We start from the raw sequence: 17,235 nt of genomic DNA, 5'->3' as shown, positions 1-17,235 counted from the left end.
TGGTATCTTTGACGTTTTGTTCATTTTGGGTCCGTTTCCCAATGCAGAGCGCTGAGGAGGAGTGGCGCTGGGTGGAGGAGCTGATGAGGATGCACACGGCGCGCGTCAGAGACGTGGAGATCCTGACGGGCTTGGACCTGTATCGCAGAACCACTCGGGCCTACAGCGAAATCCTCACGCTGAAGACATACATGCACACCTACGAAAGCGAGATCTGACTTCTGCTTCTCCACAGGACGGCGGCAGACGTGCGGAGTACAAGGGGGGGAGGGACGCGATCGTCTATGTTACACTGACCTACGGCGTGTGCGGTCTTTTCCTTCTGATGTCATTTTCTTTTACTCGCCCTGTCCAGATTGTTTGACACCACTAAGCTTCTCGCTGTTGCCTCTCTCAGTTAAAGCAGAAGCAAACCCTTTTACTTTGTGTTCCCGTTTAACAGCTCACACTCAGATGATACTACAAAGCAACCCATTGAAAGCAATCAAACAATTGTTCAGAACTTAAACAATAAAATTCGGTCATGTTTTTTTTGTAAAAAAAAAAAGGTCATACCACACCCACAAGGGGAAATCGCGGAGATGGTTTTCTGTCAAATTCGGGAAGTATTGGACGCACGGCTCTCGGGGTGCAATTGAGGGACAACAAAATATGCACATGCCATACTGTATTTCTGTTAGGCAAAAATAAACAAAAATAATATAACACACCTTTGTTGAATTATACAAACTTATAGACATAGAAATGTTTGTTTACATTGTATAATTCTTTATAATGACATTTGTCGTGTACATTTTAATAAAAAAAAAAAAAGATATTTCGACCCAATCTTAGACATAAGAGAGACGAGTCATCAAACAGAGCATTTGAAAATGTGATCCTTTATCGTCTCTACATGTTCTCACTTAGTTGAAATGAAAATGTGATAATGTGACTTTTAGTCCTGAAGCTGGGTTTTAGTGTTCAGAGGGACTGCGGAGCTGTCAGGTATTTTGAGGCTTCTGAGTGTCAGTAACATGAAAAGAAAATTTACATAACATGAACGATATAAGGAAAGCACAATAGGACTGTGCAGCTGTTGCAGAATTGGGAAAAAAGGCCAACAGTGGTATGAGGTCAAGATTGTGAAGGTAAATGCTCACCGTCAGTTTGATGTGATAGTCACCCCGTCTGCAAAGTTTACTCGTCTTTATTTTCAGTGACCGAGAAGAATTTTTCCTTTTATTTTTCAATGAGATGGAACTGCAATGATTTGTTTGTGTGCATGTGTGCATGTGTGTGTGTTAGTGTCTGTGTGTGTGTGTCTGTTGTATGTGGTCTCTATTCATGATCGCGGTTTTTGATGTTTGTGTGATGTGATGTTGATTTTTGTTCCATGCACAATAACAATCCTGTCAATGACTAATTGTCCCCGAATCAGTTACCACCTGTGGTACAACCTATTTATGCTATATATAAGTGTCACCACAATAAAAGTGTTTTTACTAAATGAAGTGTGGTTGCCGATAAGTTAGCCAGACCCTTTGTTATTTACCCCATTCATTAGCATGCAATTACAATATATGAGGTACATCATAATTAACATATATGCTCTATCACTAAACACTTGATGTGGCCAAGATGAGCGTGGTAGCTCGTTTGGCCCGAAAGAGATAAATTTGAACTGAAATTACATATTTAACTACCATAGCCAGCTATTTAGTAAACAATGACTATCATGTTTTGTGACATCAGAAGAAAGAGATGTATGATAATGGATGTATAACTGATATCACAATACTCCATCTTTAAGACCAAAGCTGATTGTACCACATTTACATTTTCCATGAAATCATTTTCCATGAAATAAATGGCGCTTTCCCCTCATTGCATCTGCATTTCCATCTCTGTGTGGAGTTTGCATGCACTCCCGGAGCCTGCATAGGTTTCCTCTGGGTTCTCTGGTTTGAAATCATGCCGGTCCAAATATATGTTGAATGTTGGTTGAAGACCGTCTTTGTTTGAATGAGAGAGTGAATGGTTGTACCGCATGTCTCTATATGTAGCCCTTTGATTGACTCGCACCTGATCCCAGGTTGAGTCCCATTTCTTGCCCAATGACAGCCTGAATAGGCTCCAGCCCGCCCACGCTCCTGACTGCAGGATAAGCAATATAGATAATAAATGAATAGTTTACCACTCTGATTCCTCTTCAGACTTTTAAGTGATTTCTCAAAGTTGATAGTGCTTCAAATACACCGCAAAAACTGATATAATTGTGTTTGATCTCTATTACACAATACTAAAACAGTACTTAAGGCTATATTATCATTTACAAATTTGTTGTTCCTGTGAATGGAGGAGCTAGCCTGATGAACTATACATTCAGATACCCTGCAGCTCCAACGGAACTGCTTTATGATGTTTCCTTCTCATCAGACTGTGATTGGCGATTCCTTCCCTTTATTCTGGTTCCTTCACCAGAATGATGTTTCCCAAGCTGACAGTGTAAAGCTTTTATTGTCTCACACACACATATAAGAACACTTAGACTGAACGTTGTGTATTCACAGGCATGGGTTGAGTGGAGACATTGGTGTCTTTGGCCACTTTGGCCACTGTCTTTGGCCAAGACAGTATTGATGAAACACACACACACAGACCCTGTTATATTGATTTTGGTTGATTTAGAGGACTAATTCCAGGATAAGATTTGGAAATAAAACCAATATTTCAATGTCACGGCTGTGTCAATTTGCTACTTATCATGGCGAATATAGCAGAAGGCAGGATCCTCCAAATGGAAGATGACATTTGAAGCATTAAGCTTACTTACAGTGTATGATTGGAGCATTTTGAAACATAGCTATTGGTGAGTTTTGTCAGTGGAGGGTTGTGGTACTCTAGTTTGGCAAATGGCAGAATATCATTCCATACCTGTCATTACTGAACAACTTTAATCAAAGGCTTTAAGGGTTTCATTAAAAATGACAAAACCTATTTTCTCAGACTGATGAGTGCACATCCAGGACTACAGTTCACATCCAGGGGTTTGGAGACGAGGGTCACTCTGGTGACTGGCCAAGACGGGTCCAATGCCTTAACATGTGGCAGGCCCTGCCAGATTTTCAAATTCACCACATCTTTGCCGTGGAATTGAAGAAATTGAATAAAAAAGCCTATTTTTTTGGTATCTGAAGAAGATCAGATATGTATGGAACTACTTATGATTTTGTCCAAATAGGCTGCCAACACACTCAACGACTTTTGCCAACCTAATTTTGACATGTGTTGGCAGTAGAATGAAAGAATGGAGGTCCACTACTTGGGTGCAGATATTGTGGAGGACTTGCGATGACGAGGCTGCGGAGAAATAAAGTTTTCCCAACATGTCAAATACACAGACGATATTTCATAATTGTCAGTTTATTCTAAGTTAATTAGTTACTATATATGAATATATATATATATTTATTCAATAATGTATTCCCTGGCTTATATCTTCTCTGTGGTGTAGTCTGTCTATCTAACAATGAATGAACGAATGAAAGAGTGAGTTATTGTCTGTCTCTATGTGCAACAACGTGATTGACAGGAAATAATTGCCCTGAAGCGCCAAGTGCAAAAAACATTTAAAAAAACAGCAGTGTTCTCATCGTAATACAGCCTTAGGGTGGCATGGGCCGGTGTTTCTCTGAGCCGGTCGCAAACCCGGATAAATGCACAGTGTTATGTCAAGAAGGGCATCCGGCATAAAACTTTTGCCCAAACCAAACATTAGAATCAAACATAACAACCAGATCATACCGGATCGGTTGAGGACCGGTTTAGCTATGACCGCTATTGGTACTGATGACCTACAGGGAACCAATGGAAACTGGGCTACTGTAGATTAAAGAAGGAGAGGTGGAAGGCGTGTTAGGAAGTGCAGAGAGAAGAGGAAAGGCAAGAGTCTGGGACTGAGAGTAGGGACTTTGAATATTTGGACTATGACAGGAAAACGTAGAGGGTTGGTCGACATGATTCATGGAAGGAAGGTGGATGTACCGTGTGTCCAGGCGACCAGATGGAAAGGTAATAAGGCTAGAAGCTTAGGAGCAGGCTTTAAGTTGTACCATCATGGTACTGACAGGAAGAGAAATGGAGTAGGAGTTATCTCGAAGTAAAAGTTTGTTAGGAATGATCTGGAGATGAAAAGAATGTCAGATACACTTATGAATCTGAAACTGGAAATTGAAGGTGTGATGTTTAATGTTATTAGTGGCTATGCCCTGCAGGTGGAATCTAAGGATGAGGAGAAGTTCTGGAATGAGCTGGATGATGTGATGCAGAATATCCTCAGAGATGAGAGAGTGGTAATTGGTGCAGACTTCGATGGGTGTGTTGGTGACGGCAATAGAGGAGATGAAGAAGTGATGGGCAGATTTGGTATACAGGATAGGAACGCAGAGGGGCAGGTGGTGGTAGATTTTGCAAAAAGGATTGAAATGGCTGTAGTGAACACGTTTTTCCAGAAAAGACAGGAATATAGGGTAACTTATAAGAGCGGAGGTAGGAGCACGCAGGTAGACTCCATCTTGTATAGATGAGGTAACCTGAAAGAGATCAGTGAGTGTAAAATAGAGGGTGAGAGTGCCAGACAGCATAGGATGGTGGTTTGTAGGATGACTTTGGTGACAAGGAAGATCAAGAGGACAAAGGCAGAGTAGAGGACAAAGTGGTGGAAGCTGAAAAGGGAGGAGCGTTGTATGGTTTTCAGGGAGGAGTTGAGAAAGGCTCTGGGTGGTCAGAGAGAGCTTCCAGATGATTGGACAACTACAGCTAATGTTCTCAGGGAGACAGGTAGGAGAGTACCTGGTGTGTCATCTGGAAGGAAAGTAGATAAGGAGACTTGGTGGTGGAACGAGGAAGTGCAGGAGTATATACAGAGAAAGTGGTTAGCAAAGAAATGGGATACTGAGAGGACTGAAGAGAACAGACAGGAGTACAGGGAAATACAACATAAGGTAAAGATAGAGGTAGCAAAGGCAAAACAAAGAGCGTACGATGACCTGTATGCTCGATTGGACAGTAAGGAGGGAGAAAGTGATCTATACAGGTTGGCAAAACAGAGAGATAAAGATGGAAAGGATGTACAACAGTTGATTAAGAATAGAGAGGGAAATGTATTGACAGATGCTAGAAGAGTGATGGGAAGATGGTAAGAGTACTTTGAAGAGCTGGGCTAAAGCAGAGTTAAGGTCGCAGAGATGAAGCTGCTAAAGTTCTCTTTGGGAGGGACCAAAATGGATAGGATCAGGAATGAGTCTATCAGAGGAACAGCACATGTTAGATGTTTTGGAGAGAAGGTCAGAGCAGCCAGACTGAGATGGTTCAGTCATGTACAGAGGAGGGAATATATTGGTAGACGGATACTGGAATTGGAGCTGCCAGGCGGGAGGTCTCGAGGAAGACCAAAGAGAAGATTTATGGACGCAGTGAGAGAGGATATGAAGGTAGTTGGTGTCAGAGAGAAGGATACAGAGAATAGGGTTAGATGGAGAAAGTTGATTCGCTGTGGCGAGAAAACCGAGAAAAGAAGAGGAAGAAGAGGCAGTGTTCTCTTCGAATATCCATTTCCAGTTATTCAAGTTTTCATTGTCATCGCTGAGTGAAGCTACTTGATCTTCTCGAAAAAACACTTTGAATTCTTTCCATAGAGTACATGCGTAACTATGTTATTACTCCTGTGATGACATCTAGCTTCAAAATTTCATAACATGATAACATTTCTTTTGTATGTGTGAGAATGTATACAATCCCTGCACTCTTTTATTATTTTTATTTTCAGAATAACTCTTTAATACAAACACACACACACACACACACACACACACACACACACACACACACACACACACACACACACACACACACACACACACACATACACACACGCGGCATAGCAATTATTTTTTCCGAGGGGTACTTGAATGCATCTGGAGCAAATGTTGGTGACGTCACGAGTCCCGATACTTTCACTTCCTCACAATGCCTCTTTTCAGAGATTAACAGAAGAAACTGTCAACACATTTTACTGAAAGTCGTCTGTTCCCGTGGAATTTTTGGGCGTAGTTTGTCTTTTATTTGAAATATCATCGCTTCGGTGCAGAAGTAACACCATGGTAGGGGCCCTTACATTTGTTATTTTGGAAGAGTTTCAGATTTAAATGACTAAATTAGTTTTAGAGCTTGTCTTTAAGGTTTTGATACCCTACTTTATTTAAATGGCAGGTTTCTAAAGGGACATGGACTTGAACCAAACCCATTTCAAAGTTGAGTTTTCGGTGTCCGAGTTTATTAAGAGCCTAAGGACTTCTGATGATTATTATCATCCCCATTACTATATCATCATCATCATCATCATCGACAACAACAACAACATATAAAATTTTCTATATGATAATAACTATAATAACTTTTGTTATTAATATTTTTACAGTGTAACCAAAGAGATGTTTGGAATTAAATCTGTCTTTAAGGACTGGGTGTTCACAGCCCACCAATTTCAAAGTCTCTGAAATCAAAAGAAAGTCCAGGGGATTCCAGCACTAGCAAAATGAAACCACTATATGTCTGAGCATGCACTTAAAATTAAAACATAGATAGATGTTTAGAAGGGCACTGGCTCACACACCTATGAGTTTTTCTTTTTTTTTGCAAAAGTATTAGCTCTATATAGTCAGACTAAGGCTAAATGTGCTAATTATTTGTGATCGATACATCTGACTTAGGATGAAGACTCCAGTTTGCTGTGCCTGAAAATACTGACACGTCACAGAGAGCTTCTGGTATCAAGGCTGGGGAGTGTGCAGTGCATCCTCGACAACCTGCTGAATTGCGACTTTTTCTGTGAGGAAGATGTTGAGATTGTGCAGAAAACTCCTACTAAGACGGATCAGGTGGGGATAAATCTTTGACAATTCTCTAAATTGTTCTAGGTTCCAAAAAAAAAAATCAGAACTATGGAATGTCGTTTCATATTCTCAATCAGCCTGGTGATTCTTAAAGGTATAATGTTTTGTAGGTGCGCAAAATTTTGGACCTGGTTCAGAGCAAAGGGGAGAAAGCCTGTGACTTCTTTCTTTACATCATACACAGAGTATGCAATGCATACATAGACCTGCAGCCGTGGCTGGCTGAGATCTGCTACCGGCCATGTGAAGCTGTGGCACTCATGAACGTGGTCAACACTGACCCCAGTAAGTTTTGCAGTATAACCTCGACATCTGTGTTATCAAGTTGGCCTCATAAATTCCATTGTGTATTGACTTTGTCAACTTTACATATTTATTAAAAAAATAGATGTCTCAGGTGCAATACTTGAGCGGCTGGTAAATTGACTTTTCTATTAAGACCGCCATCATTACCAAACAACTACTCAAAATAATGATAACATCATATTTCAACACAAACCAAAATATTATCATAGTGGCTGAATTAAGAATCTTCTTTTGGAATCATTCCACCAATCCTCAAAATAAAGGCTATTGGACTTTTCCATGTGTTAAGTATGTAGTACACCAATACTAAATACATGTACTATCTGCAAAACTATATATCTTGCTGTATGTAAAAGTGTTACATGTGATGTCATGTCTTAAGGCTCGGACTCTTTTAGGGCACTGTAGGTGATTTCCTTACTTGTTGGGATACAGTTAAAGACCTAAAAGATTCATAAAACAGATTAATAACAGAGCCTTCATGTAAACACAGCATGTTGTGGTGATGGACAGGCTGACAGATCAGGTTAGACAGGAATTGGACCTTGATGTTTGTAGATGACATTGTGATCTGTTGTGAGAGCAGGGAACAGGTGGCGGTTGCTCTGGAAAGGAGAGGAATGAAATTGAATGGTGAGGCTACAAGGGGTGAAAATACAGAAAGTGGAGACTATTAAGTACTTACGCTCAACAGTCCGGAGCAATGGAGAGTGTGGAAAAGAGGTGAAGAAATGCATTCAAAGGTATGCTGTCTTGTTTAGAGAAAGTGGCACTGAGGAAAACGCAAGGCGCAGAGAAGGAGGTAGCAGAGATGAAGATGTTGAGGTTCCCTTTGCGACTAACAAGTATGGACAGGATCAAGAATGAGTCCAGAAGAACAGAACATGTTAAATGTTTTGGAGATAAGTTCAGAGAAGCCTGACTGAAATGGTTTGATCATGTGCAATGAAGGGCTAATGCATATATTGGTAGAAGGATGCTGAGGTTGGATCTGCCAGGCAGGCGTCCCAGAGGAGACCAAAGAGAGGATATATGGAGGTAGGAAAGAGGACATGAGTTCAGTTGATGTGAGAGAAGAGGATACAGAGAAGAATCCCAGAAGCCAGACTCATTAATTTGATACTCCATGGCCTCCTGGGAGGTGAAATGCCTGCCTTAGCCTTATTGAACACCTCCCAGAAATCATGATATTCGGCCAGAACTACAGTCAATTCAGGAACTGGGTTGCGTTGCCTACTGCAGGACAAAGGCGTTGGGAAGAGTTGCTCCAAACAAGGATGGCCCCTGTGGCCCAGTCAATGTGGAGGTTGCGCCGATGGAGCCAAGGGTAGCTCGGAGGAAAGCTGGAGGTAGACAAGATGTTAAACTGAAGGGTCTCATAATGGTTACACGAGAAGAGCATATGAACTTGAGAAGTCCAGCGAGTGACGGTACCCAGCATATGATCATCAAGGGCCTTGGCAGGGATGTGTCCAGCAAAACCCTGTCAAGGCCCAATAGTATGGTCAAGCTCTCAGCCATAATGTTGGCATCTGCACGGGAGTCTATGAATGTAAGAAGGGTGGGTGTGGTCCACCAAGAAGGAGGAACTTGACTTGGAATAGGACTGAGCTGTTATGTGGCTCAGCAGGACTTGCTGAGTCCTGCTGAGTCAAGAAGGAAGATTGAGCTGTCATGTGACTCAGCAGGACTTCCTCATTCACTGGCGTACCCTGCCTTTTACTGGGCAGCGGGAAACAAAATGACCGGGTTGACCACAGTACATACAGAGGTTCCCCAAAAGGTGACACTCTTGTTTTACTGGAGGAAACTTGGCCATGCTTGGACTAAGGCACCACATAATTGTCAGAGAAGAGGAGCTTGGCCAATGAGCAGAGCAAAGGTGTTGAGGGATGTTATGCCGGATCAATGCAGCCAGATTGGGAGTTCTATGATCTCAGCAAGTGTAGGCGGTAGTGTATAGAAGACTTCATCTTTGATATAGTCAGCCAGACCATGCAGGAAGGTGTCGCACAGTGCTGTGGTGTTCCAGTCACGCTGATGGGCCCTGGTCCAGAAATTGACAGAAAAATCAGCCACTGACTGATGAAGGAGAAGGCTCTGTTTGTTAGGTTACTAATCGGTGACTAATTTCCCATGGAAGAGTGAGGAGCAGGTGGTCAAAACTGGCCTGCAGAGTTCAGGATTCCCCCAAACTGCTCAAATGGTTCTGAGACCATCCTGGGCTGTTGCAGAGCTGAAATGGTAGATTCTGGTGTGGGAACTTGAAACGGGGGGGAAAGCAAACATTGGCTGCTGCAACTGGGCAAAAAGGGCTGCCAAGGCATTGCCCCTGGTGTCCACAGCTCATTTGGCATGTGCTGCAGTCTCCTCCATTTGCAGCCCTTGCCAGCTGGTTTGAACAGTTTAGATTTTCTATTCGTTTTGTAGATATTGTTTGGTAGATATTGTGCATTTTCAAGTTAATTATTCATCACTTTCATATTGTGTGGTTTGTGGTCTGCATTTTTTTCTTTGTTTGCTTGTTGATATTAATTGAAAGGACAACTGTGATGTATTCAAACATAAGCTCATGCTGAATATATCTATATGATGTCAATCACAGGGTCTATATATTGGCTCCAGTGGTATCAATAAGGGTTTCTTTTTGTCTTGCAGTCAGCAGGTATCATGTGAAATTGCGAAACGAAATGAACAGGGACACCAGTTTCCTCATGTCCTACAGCCAGCAAGAGGAGACCCGGCTAGAGGAACTCTACACAGACACTCAGATGGAGCTGTTCAGTGAGTGCAATGAAAGCCAGGGTTTCCTGGAGAGACTGGACTGGCTCTTTGTGGAGGACGCTGCCATGAATTCCAAAGGTGAAACCATCTATGTGATTGGCGATGCCGGTGTGGGAAAATCTATTCTCCTACAGAAGCTTCAGAACCTCTGGTCTAAGAATGAGCTGCACACCGATGCCATCTTCTTCTTTAAGTTCCGCTGTCGGATGTTCAGCATGTTCAAGGCCACAGAACAGATCACCCTCAGAGACCTTTTGTTTACATATAGCTGCTCTCCGGACCACGATCCAGACAATGAAGTCTTTAACTACATTCTGCGTTTTCCGGAAAAGATCATTTTCACATTTGACGGCTATGACGAGATTCAAGAGGATCTCGATCTCATCAATGCCCCTGAAGTGGCGTCCCCAGAGGAGCCTGCACACCCCCTCCAGCTGTTGGTTAGCTTGCTCTGCGGGAAACTCCTCAAAAGTTCGCAGAAGGTGCTCACAGCTCGGACGGGTATTGAGCTCCAGAGCAGAGTGATCAAAAAGAAGGTGGTTCTCCGGGGCTTCTCCCCGGTTCAGTTAAAGACCTATATCAATTTGCACTTTAAGGAACAAGAACACAGAGAGCTTGTGTCAGTTCAGCTCGACGCTAGCCCGCACCTCTGCGGCCTGTGCACCATTCCACTTTTCTGCTGGATTGTGTTCAAGAGCTTCAAGCATCTGCATACCATCCATGACAGTTTTGAGTTGCCGGACACCTGCATCACCCTCACCGACATTTTCCTGCTGTTGTCAGAGGTGTTCCTTAGTCGCAAGACATCACCCGCTCCGTCGCTTCTGAAGAGAAGCCCCCGATGTAGCTCGGAGACAATTAAAGCGGGGCTCAAGCCCCTCACGATGTTCGCCAAAGTGGCCCTGAGTGGTATAGACGGAGGGACTTTCATTTGTAGTCAAGAGGAGCTCACAGACTGTGGGCTGACTGAGGATGACCTCCTTCTTGGATTTCTTCGACCCGTGAGGGATTGTGATTTCAGCAGCGGCTCGGCGACCTTTGAATTCCTCCATATAACTCTGCAGTCTTTCTTGGCTGCTTTTGCTCTAGTGTTAGATGAGCAGGCCGCCCCCAGTGCCATCCTCAAATTCTTCACAGAGTGCAGTAGGAAGAGGAAGACCTTCTGTCTGCCATTTCAAAACTGTATCGGTGGCGTCTCGAAGCCTGGGGAGACGAAGCGTTTCACAACCAACGACCACCTTCAGTTCACCAATCTCTTCTTGTGTGGACTTCTGTCAAAGGCTCACAAGAGCATGATGCAACAACTGGTGTCTCCTACGTTACTGAAAAAAAAGCAGGCTTTACTTAAGTCTTACCTCTCCACCAGCGTGAAATGCCACCTTCAAGGGTTACCCCACTATACCATGGAAGAAGGCGAGAAGGTCCATGTTCTGCCGAACTTCTTGTGGATGCTGAGATGCATCTTTGAGACGGGGAGCAAAGACATCGCTCAGATGACAGCAAGTGGCATCACCGCTAATTTGATCAAACTTGGATACTGTAACGTTTACTCGGGTGACTGCACCGCCCTTAACTTTGTACTGCAGCACCGCAAGAAGCTCCTTGGTTTTGACATGGACAACAACAATATCAGTGACTATGGAATAAAACAGCTCAAGCCCTCCTTCTGCAAAATGACAGTTGTAAGGTAAGAGATGTCTGTTCTGTGACGCGATATCCTCCAATGTCTTTTTGTTTCTCTGACATTTTAACTAATTTATAAACCTGCCTCTAATCAGATTTTGTGTCAACCACCTGTCAGACAGCAGCATCGAGATTCTTGCAGAGGAGCTCTGTAAGCACAAAGTTGTGAAGGTCTTGGGGTAGGTAAACGGCTCTGTAATTCCAATCTGTGTAATTGGTCTAATTCTCCGAAGATTATGTTGAGACATCAGTTATGTGATCTTACTCTGTATTTTGGGAAAGGCTTTGTGTATTTCTTTTTTCTTTTCATATTCTTTATGGGAAATTTACATTTTTTAGTGGTCAAATATCAAATCAATATAAAATATCTTGTAATACAGTTAGGCCCAGAAATATTTGGACAGTGACACAATCTTCATTATTTGGGCTCTGCATGCCAACACATTAAATTTAAAATGAAATAACTACAACAGAATTGAAGTGCAGACTTTAAGGTTTAATTCAAGGGGTTGAGAATCCTTGATGACGGCCTGAAGTCAGGAACCCATGGACATCACCAAACGCTTTCCTCCTTTGTGATGCTTTGCCAGGTCTTTACAGCAGCTGTCTTCAATTGCTGCTTGTTTATGGGTCTTTCTTTTTGTTGCTCAAGTTTTGTCTCGAGCAAGTGAAATGCATGCTTGATTGGATTGAGATCTGGTGATTGACTCAGCCATTGCAGAATATTCCACTTTGCTTTAAAATTCCTGGCTTGCTTTTGCATTATGTTTTGGATCATTGTCCATCTGTACTGTGCAGCGCTGTCCAATCAACTTTGCTGCATTTGGCTGAATCAGAGCAGAAAGTATATCCCTATACACTTCACAATTCATCCGGCTGCTTCTGTCTTTTGTCACATCATCAATATACACAAGTGACCCAGTGGCGTTGGAAGCCATGCGTGCGACGTGCCATCACACCGCCTCCACCATGTTTTAATCTATAACCCATTCATCTATCATGTAATTTTGAGAGAAGACAATCTCTGCATCATCACGCATGTGCGAATGTGTATGTGTTTGTGCATTTGTGCGTGTGTGTGGGTATTTCCAGTCTTTATAGCAATCACATCACAGATGTTGGTGCCAAGCTGGTTGCACAGATCATCGAGGAATGTCCACTGCTAAAAGTTGTCAAGTAAGCTATCGTTTCCGACTGGCACACGATTGTATCCTGATGTATGGTTTGCGTATTTTACATCGACGTTGCAAATCTTGTGGTCCTCAGACTTGGTAAAAACAAGATCACCAGTGTCGGCGGGAGATATTTGGCGGCTGCGATTGAGAAGAGCAAGTCAATATTTGATGTGGGGTAAGGCCGCAAACCTCCTTAAGGAGAATATTGAGATGCAACATCTAAAATTTGTCGAGTACACATTGTGACAATGTGGCGGAGCCCCAGACGGGAATGACAATAAAAAAAAGTCCATCATTATGGACGTTTTCATGTCCTTCTTCACAGTATGTGGGGGAACAGCATCGGAGATGATGGAGCGGAGGCATTCGCGCAATCTTTGAGACACCACCCGAGTCTCACCAACCTCAGGTACCTTAAACTCACAAGAGTTCAACTTCTTTAACATCTTTCAGAAAACTCCTATGCACTTACTTTTTTTTAGGAAGGAGGATCAGGCATCAGTCAAACCTTTTGTACATATCACTTTTTCGAAGTGACTAAGCTGAGAATTCCTGAAAGACAAGAAAATCATAGCATGCTCCTCTTTGGAAACGGTAATGCATTTCAAATGGGATTATCATTCGATATGTGTTGCTCACCAAGTCACTGCACAACTCATAGTCTTAGTTCAACTGATTATGGTGTTTAAAAAACATGAGGTTTTTAAATTTGTATTTTAACAAGTCCTTTTCATCCACTGAGAGATAACCTGCTTGATATCCGTTTACAGTTTGCACTCCTATTTACTACCAATTATATTGGGCCTGGTTAAAACAAAAAACTCTCATTGGGGCAGCTGTGGCTCGGTTGTTTGTGCGGGGATCGCCGATCAGAAAGTTGGTTTTTCGATTTCCAATTCCTCAATTATAGCAGACATGAACATTTTCAAAGTCATGAAACCTAGGTTGGCAGACCCATTGTGGAGTCTTATGTTCATCTCAAAACAAAACATATGATATCTAACAGCATAATTTCTGTACCATCTGCTCTAAATTAAAGGGGACTAATGATTCAAGTTATATTGGCTTCAAAAATTAGGAGACGGGACACTGACTGTTAATGTCCATTTTTGCTGCGATAATAAGAGAAAATGAATGCTTGAATATCCCATTTGTTTAACTTCGATGAACATGAATTTTATTCATATTTTCTATTTTCTCTCAAAGAAAACTAAGACAATTATTGTTGAAGTGTTCATCTGTTTATAGTGACATGCTTTTAAATGACATAAAGTCAGAGGGTTAAATTATATGCGTATCCATTATTTGTTTCGTTTTCACAATTCAGTGACTCCCATTGCCATTATGCGTACCTGATTCATCTATAGCTGTAGGTTCCCCTGTTCTCCCTTGACTCCAGACAGTTATCAAAACATTGTTAAAATGTAATTTGGGCCTGATGCGCAGCTCAAACAATAAGGGACTGTATTGACCGGCCCGTCAAACTACTACGATTTCATACAATGAGAAGTGAGATCTTCCTACTGACGTTTCCCCGGAGACCAAACCAGAGTCTGGGCTATAGCCTGCCTGACAGAAAGCCAGTGCTCCCTTGAGCAGCGTATACCACTGAGCCTTACAAGTAATATCCTTTTGGGCTTTTTTGATAAAATTTTGCTTCTTGAAGAAAAAAAAAATCAAATTCTGCTTCCAACTACTACTGAGGAAGGACCATCCATGACCTAGATTTGTGCTCTGTCAAACTGCTCAGAGAAATCTATTCTTTTGATAGCAATGCTATACTACACATCTGTCCTAACATGTAGTTTTATGAATGTCAAAACTATTATTCTATCATATTACGATGTAATTAGCGCTACTGGTATTAGTAGTATGAGATCATTTGTACCCATACCCTTCTGTGTTTCTGCCACATTCTTGCTCTCTATCTTTGTCTTCTCTCCCGTCCTCTCTCTCTCTTTCTCTTTCTACCCCAATGGGTTGAGGCAGAAGGCCGCCAGCATTGAGCTTGCATCTGTCCTGGGTTTCTGCACCGCAAAAAGGCAGTTTTTTTCTTGCCGCTGTTGGGTTTCTGTACATGATTTAAAAGAACTAGTCCCAGGCCTGCTCTACATGGAAAGCATCATGTAACAAATGTGTTGTGATTTGGCACTGTATGAATAAAATCTAAGTTGACAAAGCCATAACTGAGTCTGGACAGCCAGTATTAAAATGCTGACATTCTGTCTTCCCCATCCAGTCTCTCAGCCAATGGCATCACGTCAAAAGGTGCAAAGAGCCTGGCCGAAGCGCTTCAAGGGAATAACTGCCTCAAAATATTCTGGTAGGCCGGCCATTGACTATTGCTTCCTCAAAGTTTAGAGCGCTCAGCAGCAAGGCCAGATTCATGATGCCTGTGCTGTTGTAGGTTGGTGCAGAATGAGGTCTCTGACGTTGCCGCCCCACACCTGAATCAACTGATCAGAACAAACACGACTCTGTATCATCTCTGGTATTGAAAAAAACAAATTGTCTTGTTTATGGCTCATTTTTCTGCACTCACAAATCCCCCCCGAATTGCACGTCTGCATAGGTTGAACAACAACAAGATGACTGTGGTTGGGATGAGACAGCTGGCTGACGCCCTTTCACATAACACCTCGCTCAAGGAGCTCTGGTTAGTTGTAGTTTTCTTTCATTAATGGTAACTAATCCTTGGAATATAAGGGTGTTTGCCGATGAAGTGGTTGCCAGTACAAAAAAAAAAATGAGTAAGCCAAAATACAATTTTCAAAAAAGGAGCTGAAAAGAGACAGAAACGTGAGCGAAATACAATAGCTGATATGAAACTTTTTTTTTTTAAATCTATCTATCTATCTATCTATCTATCTATCTATCTATCTATCTATCTATCTATCTATCTATCTATCTATCTATCTATCTATCTATCTATCTATCTATCTATCTATCTATCTATCTATCTATCTATCTAATTAATAATTAAAGATATATTTTTATTATTTACTAACAACTTACATATTTATATATTTTTTCTGGAAACAGTGAAGTACCTTTACTATACATATGAGGGGATAAAAAAGAGAAAATATTATAAAAAAAATCCTAATTTTCAAGTTAAGATTTTTTTAAGAACAAAGCATTGTTTATCAGATCCAGGGGAAAACTACTGAAAACGGCCAGACAACCCAGCTCCTCTGCTGGCCTTCTTTCTTCATTTCCTCGATAATCCCATCAATGGAAAACTGTAGGAAGAGAACCCTGAAAAGGGGAAATTGTTTTTTTTTTATTGCAGTATGCAGTGTCATTCTTTCCAGGTGACTTACAAATGTTTTTTGGGGGGGGGGTTGTATAACAGTACTAAGGATTTTCTTTGATTGTGCCCCTCTCGCAGCGTGAAAGGAAACCAGGTGACAGAAGAGGAGCAAAAGCAGTTCACACAGGAGCGGAGGCTACGATTCCACTAACGTCGGGGAAAACCATGCCTATTGTGGAACCTGTTCTGCTTTGGATATAAAAAAAGAAGCAGAAGTGTGGTAAACAGGAAATATAGGCGTATGACTTATTTCAGCATTTAGAAGGTACACTTGTTTATTATTTGTGTATTTATTTGACTTTGCATCAAGGTGTACATTTGTTTGCTAAAAAAAAAAAATCAACGTGCGTCTTCAATGACCGGCTCTGGTTCGTTTAAACAGTATTTGGAGGTGAACCAGACTACTTGTCAAGGTGTAAATACATTCTGAATAAATTAATAATCACGCACTATCATTGTTCACACTGAATTCCTTCAAAATCATATATTTTTGTTTACCTGAGCTATGGATAAAACTGATAGCGAAAAATACCATGGGCTTATTGATCAGGATGTGAGCATTGCCCCAGCATTTTCGATGGGGAGTTGTTGTTTAATTGAAACCCGTTAACATTGCTAGCAAAACAAAAAAGATTACTATAATATAATAATCATTTATAAAAAAAGTAACAACTATAATATTATTGTTAACATTAATAAAAGCAGCAATAATATTAAAATGATAAGTATAATATTAGTAGTTACTATTATTTAAACAATTCCTGTTATTTTCAATAGAAAATTTTAATCTCAATTGCTGCTGTGACTAATAAAATTTGGCAATGAAATATTATCATTTTTATTATTAAAATGATTGTAATATCAAATTGATTAAAGAAAATTCCAAAATAAACATACATCAGAAGCAGATTTTATTTTGATCTTATATTAAAGTGTTAAGTTTATAGTGCAAGATAAATTTGCTTGAATTCCACTGAGAACCCAAAAGTCACTTTTCTGCTTTTTGATGGGTGCCCAATCACATGAGACATTATAACTG

General features: G+C 41.3%; 2 protein-coding genes across 6 annotated transcripts in view; both read left to right on the top strand.

Annotated features, from left to right (window-relative positions):
* Positions 1-1,864, top strand: part of enpp2 (ectonucleotide pyrophosphatase/phosphodiesterase 2) — a 31,608-nt gene extending 29,744 nt beyond the window's left edge. For all 4 annotated transcript variants that reach the window (XM_086154917.1, XM_086154915.1, XM_086154916.1 and 1 more), the window contains one exon: positions 48-1,864. In XM_086154917.1, the coding sequence (XP_086011043.1) occupies positions 48-218 (171 nt within the window). In that variant the 3' untranslated portion in view covers positions 219-1,864. The remainder of the gene's footprint in view (positions 1-47) is intronic.
* A 4,147-nt stretch (positions 1,865-6,011) lies between these two features.
* nod1 (nucleotide-binding oligomerization domain containing 1) lies at positions 6,012-16,645 on the top strand. Of its 2 annotated transcripts, none has more exons than XM_086154912.1 (12): positions 6,012-6,143; positions 6,753-6,920; positions 7,120-7,220; positions 9,900-11,712; positions 11,804-11,887; positions 12,801-12,884; positions 12,975-13,058; positions 13,209-13,292; positions 15,123-15,206; positions 15,291-15,374; positions 15,456-15,539; positions 16,275-16,645. In XM_086154912.1, the coding sequence occupies exons 2-12, from the start codon at positions 6,880-6,882 to the stop codon at positions 16,345-16,347; spliced, it is 2,616 nt and encodes an 871-aa protein (XP_086011038.1). In that variant the 5' UTR covers positions 6,012-6,143; positions 6,753-6,879; the 3' UTR covers positions 16,348-16,645. The 2 variants fall into 2 exon arrangements, with proteins under 2 accessions (XP_086011038.1, XP_086011037.1); XM_086154911.1 differs by having other exon boundaries at positions 7,046-7,220.
* The last annotated feature ends 590 nt before the right edge of the window (positions 16,646-17,235 follow it).

Source organism: Fistularia commersonii, chromosome 11 (genome assembly GCF_037954325.1).
Source record: "Fistularia commersonii isolate RoL2024-O1a breed Wild chromosome 11, RoL_Fcom_v1.0, whole genome shotgun sequence".
NCBI classification, from domain to species: domain Eukaryota; kingdom Metazoa; phylum Chordata; class Actinopteri; order Syngnathiformes; family Fistulariidae; genus Fistularia; species Fistularia commersonii.
Note: the sequence above shows the minus strand (reverse complement) of the source record. Positions and strands in the feature narration are given on the sequence as shown.

What these genes read in the sequence shown, in the direction of transcription:
- nod1 (XM_086154911.1), top strand. An exon ending in CCGAGTCTCACCAACCTCAG is followed by an intron (nt 13,293 to 15,122) that starts GTACCTTAAACT and finishes TTCCCCATCCAG; the next exon opens with TCTCTCAGCCAATGGCATCA. An exon ending in ACCTCGCTCAAGGAGCTCTG is followed by an intron (nt 15,540 to 16,274) that starts GTTAGTTGTAGT and finishes CCCCTCTCGCAG; the next exon opens with CGTGAAAGGAAACCAGGTGA.